Source organism: Pseudophryne corroboree, chromosome 1 (assembly GCF_028390025.1).
Source record: "Pseudophryne corroboree isolate aPseCor3 chromosome 1, aPseCor3.hap2, whole genome shotgun sequence".
In the NCBI taxonomy this organism is placed as follows: Eukaryota; Metazoa; Chordata; class Amphibia; order Anura; family Myobatrachidae; genus Pseudophryne; species Pseudophryne corroboree.
In genome coordinates, this window is record NC_086444.1 from 828,056,559 (window position 1) to 828,072,667 (window position 16,109).

Consider the following 16,109-nt stretch of genomic DNA (forward strand, 5'->3'; position numbering starts at 1 on the left):
AAGTGCCGAAGGCTCCTGCGGAACAGTCTATACCCCATGGTAGTAAAATGGACCCCAGCATCCTCTAGGACGTAAGAGAAATCAGCCATACTCTTCTTCAAATCCTGCGTCTCTTGCTTGGCCGAAGCCAGGAGATGTTAGTAATCATCCCTTTAATGGAGTCTAGCCATGCTGGCTCCTGCAGACTGCGTCCCTGAGAAGGGACACTACATTGTGTACGTATCAATGATCCTTCCGGTGAAGGGTAAAACGTAATGTTACATGATGACAGAGACTTTTTGCTAGACATACTGTACAACAGAATACACACACACAGGAAAAAAAGGGTAAAACACAACCTAACCAGCCTGCTAGCAGAGACAGAGGGAGAGAGAACTAGCACACCTGCCCCATAGCTAAAAGCAATGCTTCGCTGGGCAGTGGATTAAGGGGCCAATTCAGTAAGGATAGCAAATTCTTCTAATCAGCAGAATTTGCTATCCTTTTGCACGCATGCTGGAGGCCGCAAAGTGCTGGGCAAGCAGAAATTGCGATCACCTCTAAGGTTGACTCCTGCCGCGGCCGCAGGAGTCCCAACGCCATCTTACCTGTCGCGGTGGCTGCAGCCACCGCGACCATGCCCCCGACACGACACGCCCCCGTTCGCGCCGCACAGCCCACCGTTTGGGTTGCCTTGCCCTCGCAATGCTCTGTTTCCTCCCTGAAAACGGAGCGTTGCCGCACTCTCCCGCCCTGCGACCGCCTCTGCCTGATTGAAAGGCAGAGGCGACCGCATTTTCTGCGGCCTGCCACAAAAAATGCGGACGCATGTGCAGTAGGGCCCGCGGCACCCCCACAAAAATTCCGGCCAGATCGCGATTTGCAGGGCAGTGGATTAAGGGGCCAATTCAGTAAGGATAGCAAATTCTTCTAATCAGCAGAATTTGCTATCCTTTTGCACGCATGCTGGAGGCCGCAAAGTGCTGGGCAAGCAGAAATTGCGATCACCTCTAAGGTTGACTCCTGCCGCGGCCGCAGGAGTCCCAACGCCATCTTACCTGTCGCGGTGGCTGCAGCCACCGCGACCATGCCCCCGACACGACACGCCCCCGTTCGCGCCGCACAGCCCACCGTTTGGGTTGCCTTGCCCTCGCAATGCTCTGTTTCCTCCCTGAAAACGGAGCGTTGCCGCACTCTCCCGCCCTGCGACCGCCTCTGCCTGATTGAAAGGCAGAGGCGACCGCATTTTCTGCGGCCTGCCACAAAAAATGCGGACGCATGCGCAGTAGGGCCCGCGGCACCACCACAAAAATTCCGGCCAGATCGCGATTTGCGATCCGACCTGAATTAGCCCCCTAGTACACAATACGGTCTTTCCGCTTTTTTATACTGGCATGTCTCTGTTACATATGAAAACGGGGTTAGAAGTTAGAACCCCTTATCAGAGCCAATGTGGGTATTGACCGGAGACACAGTCGCTCTGTTGTGGAGCCGTGCGACTTCACCCTAATGCCGCCAATGGAGCCGGCGACCCGCTACTCGGGACGCCAGCCCTGTACTCACCACTCTTCATCTCTTCAGCTATGTTAGGGGTGGCGGCGTGCTGCAGGAACGTACGCTCACCTTCAACGTGAAGCCATGTCCTGTCAGCGGGAATCGGGACCATTAACCCTATAAGAGGTTGGTACCGACCCCCTAAGTTCCACAATGCAGGCAGGCTGGTGCCAACCAGTATTGAATGAAAATAACAAACAATAAAATAAATGCAGAAAACTTTCTGAACCTCCAGAGGACATGACCGGCTCCATTGGGCACATTTTCTAAACCGAGACTGTTGGATGGGCATAGGACCCAGCACACACGCTAAAGATTTCAAGTGCCAAGGTTCCAATAGGACCCATCTAAACCCCATGGTACTAAGACAATCCCAGTATCCCCTAGGACGTTAGAGAAAATAAGATTTTACTCACCGGTAAATTTATTTCTCGTAGTCCGTAGTGGATGCTGGGGACTCCGTAAGGACCATGGGGGAATAGACGGGCTCCGCAGAAGACTGGGCACTCTAAAGAAAGATTTAGGACTATATGGTGTGCACTGGCTCCTCCCCCTATGACCCTCCTCCAAGCCTCAGTTAGGAACTGTGCCCGGAAGAGCTGACACAATAAGGAAGGATTTTGAATCCCGGGTAAGACTCATACCAGCCACACCAATCACACCATATAACACGTGATAGGAACCCCGGTTAACAGTATGATAACAATTGGAGCCTCTGAAGAGATGGCTCACAACAAAACCCGATTTTTGTAACAATAACTATGTACAAGTATTGCAGACAATCCGCACTTGGGATGGGCGCCCAGCATCCACTACGGACTACGAGAAATAGATTTACCGGTGAGTAAAATCTTATTTTCTCTGACGTCCTAGTGGATGCTGGGGACTCCGTAAGGACCATGGGGATTATACCAAAGCTCCCAAACGGGCGGGAGAGTGCGGATGACTCTGCAGCACCGAATGAGAGAACTCCAGGTCCTCCTCAGCCAGGGAATCAAATTTGTAGAATTTAGCAAACGTGTTTGCCCCTGACCAAGTAGCTGCTCGGCAAGTTGTAAAGCCGAGACCCCTCGGGCAGCCGCCCAAGATGAGCCCATCTTCCTTGTGGAATGGGCTTTTATTGATTTAGGCTGCGGTAATCCTACCGCAGAATGCGCCAGCTGAATAGTGCTACAAATCCAGCGCGCAATAGACTGCTTAGAAGCAGGAGCACCCAGCTTGTTGGGTGCATACAGGATAAACAGCGAGTCAGTTTTTCTGACTCCAGCCGTCCTGGAAACATAAATTTTCAGGGCCCTGACTACGTCCAGCAACTTGGAATCCTCCAAGTCCCTAGTAGCCGCAGGCACCACAATAGGTTGGTTCAAGTGAAAAGCGGAGACCACCTTCGGGAGAAACTGAGGACGAGTCCTCAATTCTGCCCTATCCATCTGGAAAATCAGATAAGGGCTTTTACAAGACAAAGCCGCCAATTCTGAAACCCGCCTGGCCGAAGCCAGGGCCAACAGTATGACCACTTTCCACGTGAGATATTTTAATTCCACAGTCTTAAGTGGTTCGAACCATTGTGATTTCAGGAATGCCAAAACCACATTGAGATCCCAAGGTGCCACTGGGGGCACAAAAGGAGGCTGAATATGCAGAACTCCTTTGACAAAAGTCTGAACTTCAGGCAGTGAAGCCAGTTCTTTCTGGAAGAAAATCGACAGAGCCGAAATCTGGACCTTGATGGACCCCAATTTGAGGCCCAACGTCACCCCTGCTTGCAGGAAGTGTAGGAATCGACCCAGTTGAAATTCCTCCTTCGGGGCCTTCATGGCCTCACACCAAGCAACATATTTCCGCCAAATGCGGTAATAATGTCTTGCGGTGACATCCTTCCTGGCTTTGATCAGGGTAGGGATGACTTCCTCCGGAATACCCTTTTTCTTTAGGATCCGGTGTTCAACCGCCATGCCGTCAAACGCAGCCGCGGTAAGTCTTGGAACAGACAGGGTCCCTGCTGCAGCAGGTCTTGTCTGAGCGGCAGAGGCCAAGGGTCCTCTGCCAGCATCTCTTGAAGTTCCGGGTACCAAGCTCTTCTTGGCCAATCCGGAACCACGAGTATGGTTTTCACTCCTCGCATTCTTATTATTCTCAGTACCCTGGGTATGAGAGGTAGAGGAGGAAACACATAAACCGACTGGTACACCCACGGTGTCACTAGAGCGTCCACAGCGATCGCCTGAGGGTCCCTTGACCTGGCGCAATATCTTTTCAAATTTTTGTTGAGGCGGGACGCCATCATGTCCACCCGTGGTCATTCCCAACGGTTTACCCGCATTTGGAAAACTTCTGGAAGAAGTCCCCATTCTCCCGGGTGTAGGTCGCCCATCGGAGAATCCTTGTGGCTTCTGCCATCGCCATCCTGCTTCTTGTGCCGCCCTGTCTGTTTACATGGGCGACCGCCGTGATGTTGTCTGATTGGATCAGTACCGGCTGGTTCTAAAGCAGGGGCCTTGCTTGGCTTAGGGCATTGTAAATGGCCCTTAGCTCCAGAATAATTATGTGAAGCGAAATCTCCTTGGAAATTTCTTCCCTGTGTGACTGCACCCCAGCCCCGAAGGCTGGCCTCCGTGGTCACCAGGACCCAGTCCTGTATTCCGAATCTGCGGCCCTCTAGTAGATGAGCCCTCTGCAGCCACCACAGCAGCGACACCCTGTTTCTTGCCGACAGGGTTATCCGCTGTTGTATCTGTAGATGGGACCCGGACCATTTGTCCCACAGGTCCCACTGGAACGTCCTTGCGTGGAACCTTCCGAATGGAATTATGCTTCGTACGAAGCTACCATTTTTTCCAGGACTCGTGTGCTTCCACTGGAAGAAACACTCTTTTCTGGTCTGTGTCCAGAATCATTCCCAGGAACAGAAGACGTGTCGTCGGGACCAGCTGTGACTTTGGAATATTGAGAATCCAGTCGTGCTGTTGTAGCACTTCCCGAGAGAGTGCTACCCCCACTACCAACTGTTCTTTGGACCTCGCCTTTATCAGGAGATCGTCCAAGTACGGGATAATAAAAACTTCCTTCTTGCGAAGGAGTATCATCATTTCGGCCATTACCTTGGTAAAGACCTTCGGTGCCGTGGACAACTCCAACGGCAGCGTCTGGAACCGATAGTGACAGTCCTGTACCACACATCTGAGGTACTCCTGGTGAGGAGGGTAAATGGGGACATGCAGGTACGCATCCTTGATGTCCAGGGAGACCCTGTAATCCCCCTCGTCCAGGCTCGTAATAACCGCCCTGAGCGATTCCATCTCGAACTTGAATCTTCTGATATAAAAGTTCAAGTATTTTAATTTTAAGATGGGTCTCACCGAACCGCTCTGTTTCGGTACCACAACCATTGTGGAATAGTAACCCCTTCCTTGCTGAAGGAGGGGCACCTTGACAATCACTTGTTGTGATTATAGTGTTGAATAGCCACCAACACCGCCTCCCTGGCAGAGGGAGGTGCCGGTAAGGCAGATTTTAGGAAACGGCGGGGGGAAGAACGTCTCGAACTCCAGCCTGTACCCCTGAGATACTACTTGAAGGACCCAGGGATCCATGCGAGAGAGCCCACTGGGCGCTGAAATTTCTGAGACGGGCCCCCACCGTACCCGGGTCCGCCTGAGCAGCCCCAGCGTCATGCTGTGGACTTACCGGACGCAGGGAGGACTTCTGCTCTTGGGAACTAGCTGTGTGCTGCAGCTTTTTCCTCTACCTTTGCCTCTCGGCAGAAAGGATGAGCCTCTAGCCCTCTTGCTTTTCTGGGGCCGAAAGGACTGTACTTGATGATACGGTGCTTTCTTTTGTTGTGGGGTAGCCTGTGGCAAAAAAGTCGATTTCCCAGCAATAGCTGTGGAAACGAGGTCTGAAAGACCATCCCCAAACAGTTTTACCCCCTTATAGGGCAAAACTTCCATGTGCCGATTCGAGTCGGCATCGCCTGACCATTGCCGAGTCCATAACCCCCATCTGGCGGCAATGGACCTAGCGCTTATTTTTGATGCCAGCCGGCAAATATCCCTCTGTGCATCACGCATGTATAAGACCACGTCTTTTATATGCTCTATTGTCAGCAAAATATTGTCCCTATCCATAGTTATTTTCCGACAGGGAATCGGACCACGCAGCGGGAGCACTGCACATCCATGCCGAAGCAATGGCTGGTCGCAATATAATGCCCGAGTGTGTGACTATATCTTTCAGGGTAACCCCCTGCTTTTTATCAGCAGGTTCCTTCAGGGCGGCCGTATCCGGAGACGGTAGTGCCACCTTTTCTGATAAGCGTGTAAGCGCTGTATCTACCCTATGGGGTGTTTCCCAACGTGACCTATCCTCTGGCGGGAAAGGGTACGCTGCCAATAACCGTTTAGAAATTATCAATTTCTTACCGGGGGAAGACCACGCTTCCTCACACACCTCATTTAATTTCTCAGATGCAGGAAAAACTACTGGTAGTTTTCTCTCACCAAACATAATACCCTTTTATGTGGTACCTGGGGTATTATCATAAATGTGTAATACATTTTTCATTGCCTCAATCATGTAACGGGTGGACCTATTTGGAGGGTACACTAGTCTCATCGTCGTCGACACTGGAGTCGGTATCGGTGTCGACATCTGTTTCTGCCATCTGAGGTAGCGGGCGTTTTTAGAGCCCCCCATGACATTTGAGACGCTGGAACAGGCACAAGCTGAGTAGCCGGCTGTTCTGTGTCGTCGACCTTTTGTGTAAGGAGTTGACACTTTCACGTAATCCTTCCATAAGTCCAACCACACCGGTGTCGATCCCGCAGGGGTGACATCACATTTACAGGCATTCGCTCCGCCTCCACATCATTATCCTCCTCATACATGTCGACACAGCCGTACCGACACACAGCACACACACAGGGAATGCTCTGACAGAGGACAGGACCCCACAAAGCCCTTTGGGGAGACAGAGGGAGAGTATGCCAGCACACACCAGGGCGCTATATATCACAGGGATATCACATATAAAGAGTGTTTTCCCTTATAGCTGCCTATATATATTGTATACTGCGCCTAAATTGTGCCCCCCCTCTCTTTTTAACCCTTTCTGTAGTGTATTGACTGCAGGGGAGAGCCAGGGAGCTTCCCTCCAACGGAGCAGTGAGGGAAAAATGGCGCCAGTGTGCTGAAGGAGATAGCTCCGCCCCTTTTTCGCGGACTTTCTCCCGCATTTTTATGGATTCTGGCAGGGGTTAAAAAGCACCTATATAGCCTCTGGGGCTATATATGGTGCCAGTTTGCCAGCCAAGGTGTCAGTATTGCTGCTCAGGGCGCCCCCCCCCCCCCCAGCGCCCTGCACCCATCAGTGACCGGAGTGTGAGGTGTGCATGAGGAGCAATGGCGCACAGCTGCAGTGCTGTGCGCTACCTTGGAGAAGACAGAAGTCTTCAGCCGCCGATTTTCCGGACCACCTTCTTGCTTCTGGCTCTGTAAGGGGGACGGCGGCGCGGCTCCGGGAACGGACGACGAGGTCGGGTCCTGTGTTCGATCCCTCTGGAGCTAATGGTGTCCAGTAGCCTAAGAAGCCCAAGCTACCACCACTTAGGTAGGTTCGCTTCTTCTCCCCTTAGTCCCTCGATGCAGTGAGCCTGTTGCCAGCAGGTCTCACTGAAAATAAAAAACCTAACAAACACTTTCTTCCTAGGAGCTCAGGAGAGCCCCTAGTGTGCATCCAGCTCAGCCGGGCACAGAAATCTAACTGGGGCTTGGAGGAGGGTCATAGGGGGAGGAGCCAGTGCACACCAGATAGTCCTAAATCTTTCTTTAGAGTGCCCAGTCTCCTGCGGAGCCCGTCTATTCCCCCATGGTCCTTACGGAGTCCCCAGCATCCACTAGGACGTCAGAGAAATATCAGTTTTCAATACTATGCATTTTGTCGGTCACTCGACGCTTCTTCGGATATGGAAATGTACAGATGGTATAAGAACCCACTAAGGACAGCGAGCACAGCCGAAACACCGTTACACTCCAGCAGGAATAAACACAGCTGCTGACACAATGTCATAATAATCACAAGTTTCGTTCCTTTTACTGCGTAATTTAAGTTGAGATAAGTGTTGCCAAACTGAAGACCATCCAAGCCAGACATTAGTTTTAGGTAAACCAGTTTTAGTGGTGGCAGAATAGGATTACGTAAATGTGAGGGTGGATATGAAAGGGGGCTTTTTCATCATTATAGGACAGAATGGGTAGTTTGGTGTTGATCAACCCTTGCACACTCACAGGTCATGCAGACTCACGGGTAGATGCACCACAAGATGTGTTAAATTCTGTATATGGGCAAATCTACCTTTTTTCTCCATCCTCACAATTTGGTAGCACATTTCCCCAACTTCTGTCCAACTGTGAGCAGACCTTTAACAAGTACATACAAAAGGATAGGACGGTGTACAAACAACCATTTTAATCCCTGAAGAGACTAATTTAGTAAAAAGGGGATGTAGCTCTGCCTACATCCCACCCCCTGAAAATCACAACAGTTAGCTGACTAGCAGGGACTATTCCCACACCGAGCCCGCAAGGGGCTTGTTGCGCTCGCCCCCCGGCATACTGCTGCTGGGATACCGACGGAGGTATGCTGACCGTCGGCCCTGCAGTGGGACAGGATATACCCACTCACCAATACAGCCACTATACTATTCTAAACACCATTATCATCCACAGAACAAGTGCACAGAACTATAGAACTACAAAGCTTAGTTGGATGTGCCTGCTCCACATAATGTCCCCTACGCCCCATGGTTGGCAGTGTCCCCCAGGAGGATAAAAGAGAATATCTAATTATGGACACAAGACATGCAATTTAGGACTTTGGCTAAAAAGATTGACTATATTAATATAGATTTAAAATCTCAACTTCCTTATCCCCCAAGCCCCTCCCCACCACATAGAAACAGAGAATTTGACAGCAGATAAGAATCACTTGGCCCATCTAGTCCGCTCATACCCTGTATAATCCTGTTTTCATCACATCCTACTCTCTCCATTCCACCTGATAATTTCATTGTTCACATCATAAGGTCAGATGAGAAGAGAGAACATGAGATAAGTATTATTTACATAGATGTGGAATGTAAGTTATCAATTTCAAGGGAAGATATATTTGCTGCTAACCAAAAATCAGAATAATTTGCAGCTCAGCAGTGAATGGAGTCCATTGAAAGAAATCCATACCAATTGGTAAAAAAATAAAAAAGGTTTAATTTATTACATTTCCTGCGAGTCAAATGTTCAACAATATTCTGATTTAAATATATATATATATATATATATATATATATATATATATATTTCCACAATAGACAATACAAATTCATTAATTTGTTTTAAGGTGTTCAGTGCCAGTGATTAGTTCTGGTAGATCCGAAGGAAGTCGGAGAAGCTCTTCCACTTCTTCTTGTAGGGCTTCTGCCTTCTCATTCAGTAACATCTACAAAAAGCAAACATAACATTATTAGATGTACAATAAGTCCCACCAGTGTATTACAGCAGAAGAAATAAAACATGTTTAATGTTATTTACAGACATTTTTCCTTGCTTTGTATTTCTTTCCTATGTATTTTTACTTTACATTAATGCTGGCAAACTCATAACTCAGGCCCAAAGCTCAGAATATGGACAGTACACGTACTGGTATACTCTGCATGCATGGTGCATAAGCATCTTTTTTTATGCATGGAACTTTCTGTATGAGAACTGTGTATTTATGGGTGACATGTAGGTGTATGCATGGAGGAGAACGGTCACCTGAGTGTGTTGAGGGAGTGTTGCCAGAGTTACTCACCACTCTGTGTCGTGTGTAGGTGTAAATGGTGGTGACAGAGAGGACTGCTGCTTTTGCAGACAGACCTGCTGGGGCAGTTCATAAATAAAGATGCATACAGTACATAATACAGACATAGAATTGCATTTGCAAACTGATCGTAATGTGCAACTAATAGGCATTATTTGTTCAGGCTTGGGTTATATTTTGTCAAAAATGCAGGAAGCTAATTATAAATGTAATTATCTAAAATTGAAACATTTTTAAAATTGTGTTTAAAAATTTTAGAATATTGTTAGTGTATAATTAGTGTTGGGACTGATATAGTCTGACCATTTTAGAACTAACCCTTTTAAAAGTGTAAATAACTTAGTGATATTCACCTTGGCTGAGCAAACAATCTGGTTTGCCTGTCGTTTTGACAAATGTTCAATGGTCTTCACCATCACCTGTGGATCAGCATTAGCCAGGTGGGCAAGAGTAGTATACCCTGCATTGAAAAGTTGCCTGGCACGAGACTATAGAGGAAATAAAGGAAATGATTACAATGTTATCTTTTGTGATATATTATTTCTGGTTCTATAGTAAAATAAACAAATGTTACAAACCGATAACACAATTTATTTTGTAATTTGTGGGTAATATGCAAAACTGCAACTTTACCCAAAAAGCTAATTAATATTATTGCAGTAAAAATAATAATAATTTAAAAAAATATATATATGAAAAGTTTTTACACCGGTGCATTCTATGTAACAATAAAATTTGTTGGTTTTTTTTTTCCAATTAAAATTAAAACATTGACAGTGCAGAAGAATCAGAAATAACACATGTGTTATACACTAATACAATTATTATCACAGATATGTATTTTGTTAATTAAATGGCTTTTCATAATTAGTTTATCTTCAGTGAGTCTACAATTTTAGTTGGAAACAATAAAATTTCAGTCATAAGTCATTATAAATAAGCTTATTTTTATGGATTTCTAACCTTAGAGTAAAAAAGGCTTTCATGTGCAAACATACACTAATACCCCTTTCACATCGCACAAATAACCTGGTATCGACCCGGTATATTGCCCGGTCTACGCGGGTCACTGTGCGATGTGAAAGGGGCCATGGAGAATTCCCGGGGTAATTCAACACGGGTTATAAGAAGGGTTATTCCCGGGTTGAATACCGGGTCAGTGGCAGTGTGAACGGGTTCCTGGGTCGATGTGACCCGGGTCCTATTACCTACATAGGGAGAGGCGGCACGAAAATGAGCATATTGCCGGATCGGGAAGCCTGCTGTTAGGGTCCAATGCTGGACCCCACCCGGGATGGACCGGTTTCCAATTCCTGGGTGGGATACGGCATTGGAGATGTGAAAGGGGTATAATAGTAAGTGTGCCCATGCCGTCAATGCAATCATTTGGGAAATAATAGTCATAATTTGATAAAACACATCAGAATTAGGGAAAGCCCTGACGCAAGTAACACAGTTATCTCAATACTTCTGTTAACAAAACAGATATATTTTTTCCTATGAAAAAGGTACATCCTAAATGCTATCATACAAGGTATACCTTTATTAAATAGTCAGCTCATGTGACTTTGCCATACAAATACCCTTATGCAGATTACTGAAAATGGAACACGGGCTAACACAGAATAGTATTCCCGTATTCTGCATGAATTTGTGCTGCGTATGCGTGCACAAACATAATGGCAATGCAAAGTGCTATGCATTTCCATCATTTCTACACTACAACTGAAGAAACTGAACAGGGATGTAATCTTGCAATCACACACAGACAAGGATCAGTAAGGGCATGATGCTGCCAATGTGGGCTATCTGCAGGCCTGGACACAAGCAAAAATACAACTGCTTGGAGGTGTATCTTTTGCACTCCGTTAAATACAGATGCAAGATGACTAGTTACAAACTATATGCATATACTACACAGGTAGATACGGTTGCCTGTCAAGAGGTGTACAACCCAGCAATTAACACCCAATTTACTTCCAACTCTGTAACAGAACCATAGTGAGTGGCAGACCAACAACCCCCGCAGACCCCCCGGTGTCTTGGAGGTGCTGGGTGGTTTGTGGGCTCTGGTGGACTGCAGGGGCTATTTTTACGCAACTGCCTGGACCGAGGAAAACCTATCTGCAGTCCCATCGTGCATGCCCCCATTTAAAATGTCCCTTCCAAAATGTCCATTTTGGGAGGAACATTTTTAATGGGGGCAAGCGCGACAGAACCGCTGACCTGACATGGGGGGGGGGGGGGGGGGGGGTAATTTATGGTTACACCACTGACCATAATCTGTCAGATTAAAGAAGAAAATCTAGAACTCTGTCAAGTTCAAACTTTTTGCATTTCTAATAGATTTGATTTTAAATGAAAGCATAACAGATTGCTCAAAGAAGCTGCTGCTGACTGGACTTCATGGTGGGAAACACTCCTTTCCGACCACAAAATCAGATTAGTTACTTTGCTGTAGATGTATTATCTGTCGTTATGGGAGAGAAGTGGTATCAGTGCACATCATGTGTCCTGATATCACTTCTTCCCCATGTATTACAGTGGCAGTGCGGGTCTGAATGACGGGCACCCTTGTCCATATCGGCACTGCTGTCTAAAACATAGCATGCCGATGTGGCAGGTATGTATGAAGGTCAGTTGCAATGACCATTCTGACACCTGCAGCTATCGAATTCAACAGCTGCAGGTGTGGTTGCCCCATTCACCGCAATAGGGACACTGCCAGGTGCCAGCTCTTGGCTGCAGGTGAGATCTTGCGAGACTTGTGAGATGTCGCGCATGCCCAGTGAGCCAGCTGGGGGACAAAAAGCGCATCAGCTGGCTGATAACTGGCATCGCCGGAGGGGAAAACTTTCACTTCCCCTATCCGGAATCCGAGACGTTAATACATCTTGTCGCTAGTGCTTCCTGTTACGCGTCGGTCCAGAGATGAAGCTGGAAGAGTGATATCAGCACCATATGTGCCAGTATTATACATTTACCCCCCAGTTCTATATTATTCCAGACTTAGGGGGACATTTACTAAGCAGTGATAAGAGCGGAAAAGTGAGCCAGTGGAGCAGTGGCTCCATCAACCAATCAGCAGTTCTGTATCATTTTATAGTATGCAAATTATAGATGTGACTTCAGTGCTGATTGGTTGCCATGGGCAACTTCTCCACTGGCTCACTTCTATGCTCTTATCACTGCTTAGTAAATGTCCCCCAAAGTCACAGCCTGGAATGAAATGGAGATATTTATCCTTCAGCGCCATATGTGGACACAGAGATAATGGGGGTAATTCCAAGTTGATCGCAGCAGGAATTTTGTTAGCAATTGGGCAAAACCATGTGCACTGCAGGGGAGGCAGATATAACATGTGTAGAGAGAGTTAGATTTGGGTGGGTTATTTTGTTTCTGTGCAGGGTAAACACTGGCTGCTTTATTATTACACTGCAAATTAGATTGCAGATTGAACACACCACACCCAAATCTAACGCTCTCTGCACATGTTAAATCTACCTCCCCTGCAGTGCACATGGTTTTGCCCAACTGTTAAAAAAATTTCCTGCTGCGATCAACTTTGAATTACCCAAGCCAAGAAGTGAACAAAAAACAAAACAAAAAAAAAAAAAGGACTGGGAAAATTCACCCACCCCTTCCTTTTCAGCACCATGCACAACTCGGTCACCTGACAGATATTTTTGTCTTCCTTCCTCCACCCATCTTCAGGCACGGTGTGCAGTCTCTCCTCTACAACAATGGGTCAGTCTTCCTAGTGCAGCCAGCACCTGCCATTTTTCTAGCCAGTGATGTTTTTATTTCTTGGGGAGTTGCCATTCCTTTTTGTGTCAAGATATCAGATTTTTAGGACACTGCTGTCAAATTAGGAGCTCAAAATCTTTTAGGTTCTTCAGGTTTTTTGTTAGTGCTTTAACATCGGGATGCATTTTATTTACCGGTTGACGGGATCCCGGCGTTCAGGATATCGACGCCGGAATCCCGACATGCCGCCACCCAAGGAGGAATATAATAGTGTGGTGAGTGAAGTTTGCCACCGTGCCCAATGTGCGGCGAGCGCAGCGAGCGCGAGGGGACTCTCTGCCGGCATTCCAGTTGTTGGGATTTCTGTGTCGATCTCCTGGCTGCCGGGATCGCTACCGTCGGTAAATTATACGAACCCCTTTATCACCATCTCTGTGTCCCCCATACGGCAAATCCCTTTATCCTGACCAGTTTTCAGAAGCACATTGTCCTGAATGCACCACCCAAAACGGATCCCAAAAATAATAGGATTTCAATTACCTACCGGTAAATCCTTTTCTCGTAGTCCGTAGAGGATGCTGGGTCCACATTAGTACCATGGGGTATAGACGGGTCCACTAGGAGCCACTGGCACTTTAAGAGTTTGAGAGTATGGGCTGGCTCCTGCCTCTATGCCACTCCTACCAGACCCAGTCTAGAAACTGTGCTCGAGGAGACGGACATCTTCGAGAGGATTACACAGATAGTGGTGAGATTCACACCAGCTCACACACAAGGCAACCCAAGCTAACTAGCTTGAAACATCAGCAACAGCTGAACAGAATTACTTACCAAGTAACAAAACAGTACTTACCCAGAACTAAGCAGTACTGAACTAAAGAACAACTGCAGGACAACAAAGTGCTGGGCGGGCGCCCAGCATCCTCTACGGACTACGAGAAAAGGATTTACCGGTAGGTAATTAAAATCCTATTTTCTGTTACGTCCTAGAGGATGCAGGGGTCCACATTAGTACCATGGGGATGTACCAAAGCTCCTAGAACGGGAGGGAGAGCGCGGAGGCTCCTGCAGAACCAATTGACCAAACTTAAGGTCCTCAGAGGCCAAAGCATCGAACTTGTAGAACTTTGCAAACGTGTAGCTACATGGCAGAGTTGCAAAGCCGAGACACCCCATGCCGCCGCCCAGGAAGAACCCACCTTACGAGTAGAGTGGGCCTTAACAGACATAGGACACGGCAAGCCTGCCACAGAATACGCATGCTGGATAGTGAACCTGATCCAGCGAGAGATCGTCTGCTTAGAAGCAGGACACCCAATTTTCTTGGGATCATACAGGACCAACAGAGAGTCCGATTTTCTGTGACGAGCAGTCCTACTCACATAGATTTTTAGAGCCCTTACAACATCTAAGGACTTTGATGAAATTGAGGAGTCAGTCGCAACTGGCACCACAATAGGTTGATATGAAATGCCGACACAACCTTCGGAAGAAACTGCTGACGGGTCCGACGCTCAGCTCTGTCTTCATGGAAGACCAAGTATGGGCTTTTACATGACAAAGCCCCCAGCTCTGACACACGTCTAGCAGAAGCTAAGGCCAACAAAGTGACAGCCGTCCACGTGAGAAACTTGATCTCAACCTACTGCAGAGGCTCAAACCAGTCCGACTGGAGGAACTGCAACACCACGTTAAGATCCCAGGGCGCCGTAGGCGGAACAATAGATCCAGAAGATCCGCGTACCAAGCCCTTCTTGGCCAGTCCGGACCAATGAGGATCGCCTGAACTCTTGTTCTCCTTATGAGGTTGAGAACTCTTGGAATGAGCGGAAGTGGAGGAAACACGTACACCCACTGGAACACCCACGGAGTCACTAGGGCGTCCACCGCCACTGCTTGCGGGTCCCTCGACCTGGAACAATACCGCCGAAGCTTCTAGTTGAGACAAGAGGCCATCATGTCGATCTGGGTTACGCCCCAAAGATCTGTTACATCCTTGAACACCTCCGGATGGAGACCCCACTCCGCTGGATGGAGATCGTGCCTGCTGAGGAAGTCTGCTTCCCAGTTGTTTACTCCCGGAATGAAGATTGCTGACAGCGCCAACGTGTTTTTCTGCCCAGAGGATGATTCTTGTTACCTCTGACATTGCAGCCCTGCTCTTCGTTCCGCCTTGTTGGTTTATGTAAGCCACTGTCGTTACGTTGTCCGACTGCACTTGAATGGCCCGATTTCTCAGAAGATGGGCCGCTTGGAGAAGACCGTCATAGACGGCCTTTAGTTCCAGAATGTTTATCGGCAGGCCGGCTTCCAGACTTGACCACCTTCCTTGGAAGGTTTCCCCTTGAGTCACTGCACCTCAGTCCCGGACACTTGCATCCGTGGTTAGAAGGATCCAGTCCTGAATCCCGAACCTTCGGCCCTCCAGAAGGTGAGGTAATTGCAACCACCAGAGGAGTGAAATCCTGGCCTTTGGCGACAGACGTATTCTCTGGTGCATGTGCAGATGGGATCCTGACCACTTGTCCAAGAGATCCAGTTGGAAGGACCGAGCGTAAAACCTCCCATACTGCAGAGCCTCGTAAGAGGCCACCATCTTTCCCAGAAGGCGAATGCACTGATGAACAGACACCCGGGCTGGCTTCAGGACATCCCGGACCATTGTTTGAATCACCAACGCTTTTTCCTCTGGAAGAAACACCCTCTGCACCTCCGTGTCGAGGATCATTCTCAGAAAGGACAACCTCCTGGTTGGTTCCAAATGTGACTTTTGGATATTCAGGATCCAACCATGCTCCCTGAGAAGCTGGATCGTGAGAGCTATTGACCGAAACAGCTTCTCCTTGGACGATGCCTTTATCAGCAGATCTTCCATATATGGAATTATGTTCACCCCCTGTCTGCGGAGGAGAATCATCATTTCCGCCATCACCTTGGTAAACACATTCGGTGCTGTGGAGAGGCCGCATGGCAG

The 16,109-nt window shown here is 47.9% G+C and overlaps 1 protein-coding gene across 3 annotated transcripts in view; it reads right to left on the bottom strand.

Moving 5' to 3' along the window:
- Positions 1 to 8,798: 8,798 nt before the first annotated feature.
- Positions 8,799 to 16,109, bottom strand: part of HELQ (helicase, POLQ like) — a 120,468-nt gene continuing 113,157 nt past the window's right edge. For all 3 annotated transcript variants that reach the window (XM_063919746.1, XM_063919748.1, XM_063919740.1), the window contains 2 exons: positions 9,742 to 9,876; positions 8,799 to 9,025 (listed from right to left, as the gene is read on the bottom strand). In XM_063919746.1, the coding sequence (XP_063775816.1) occupies positions 8,912 to 9,025; positions 9,742 to 9,876 (249 nt within the window). In that variant the 3' untranslated portion in view covers positions 8,799 to 8,911. The remainder of the gene's footprint in view (positions 9,026 to 9,741; positions 9,877 to 16,109) is intronic.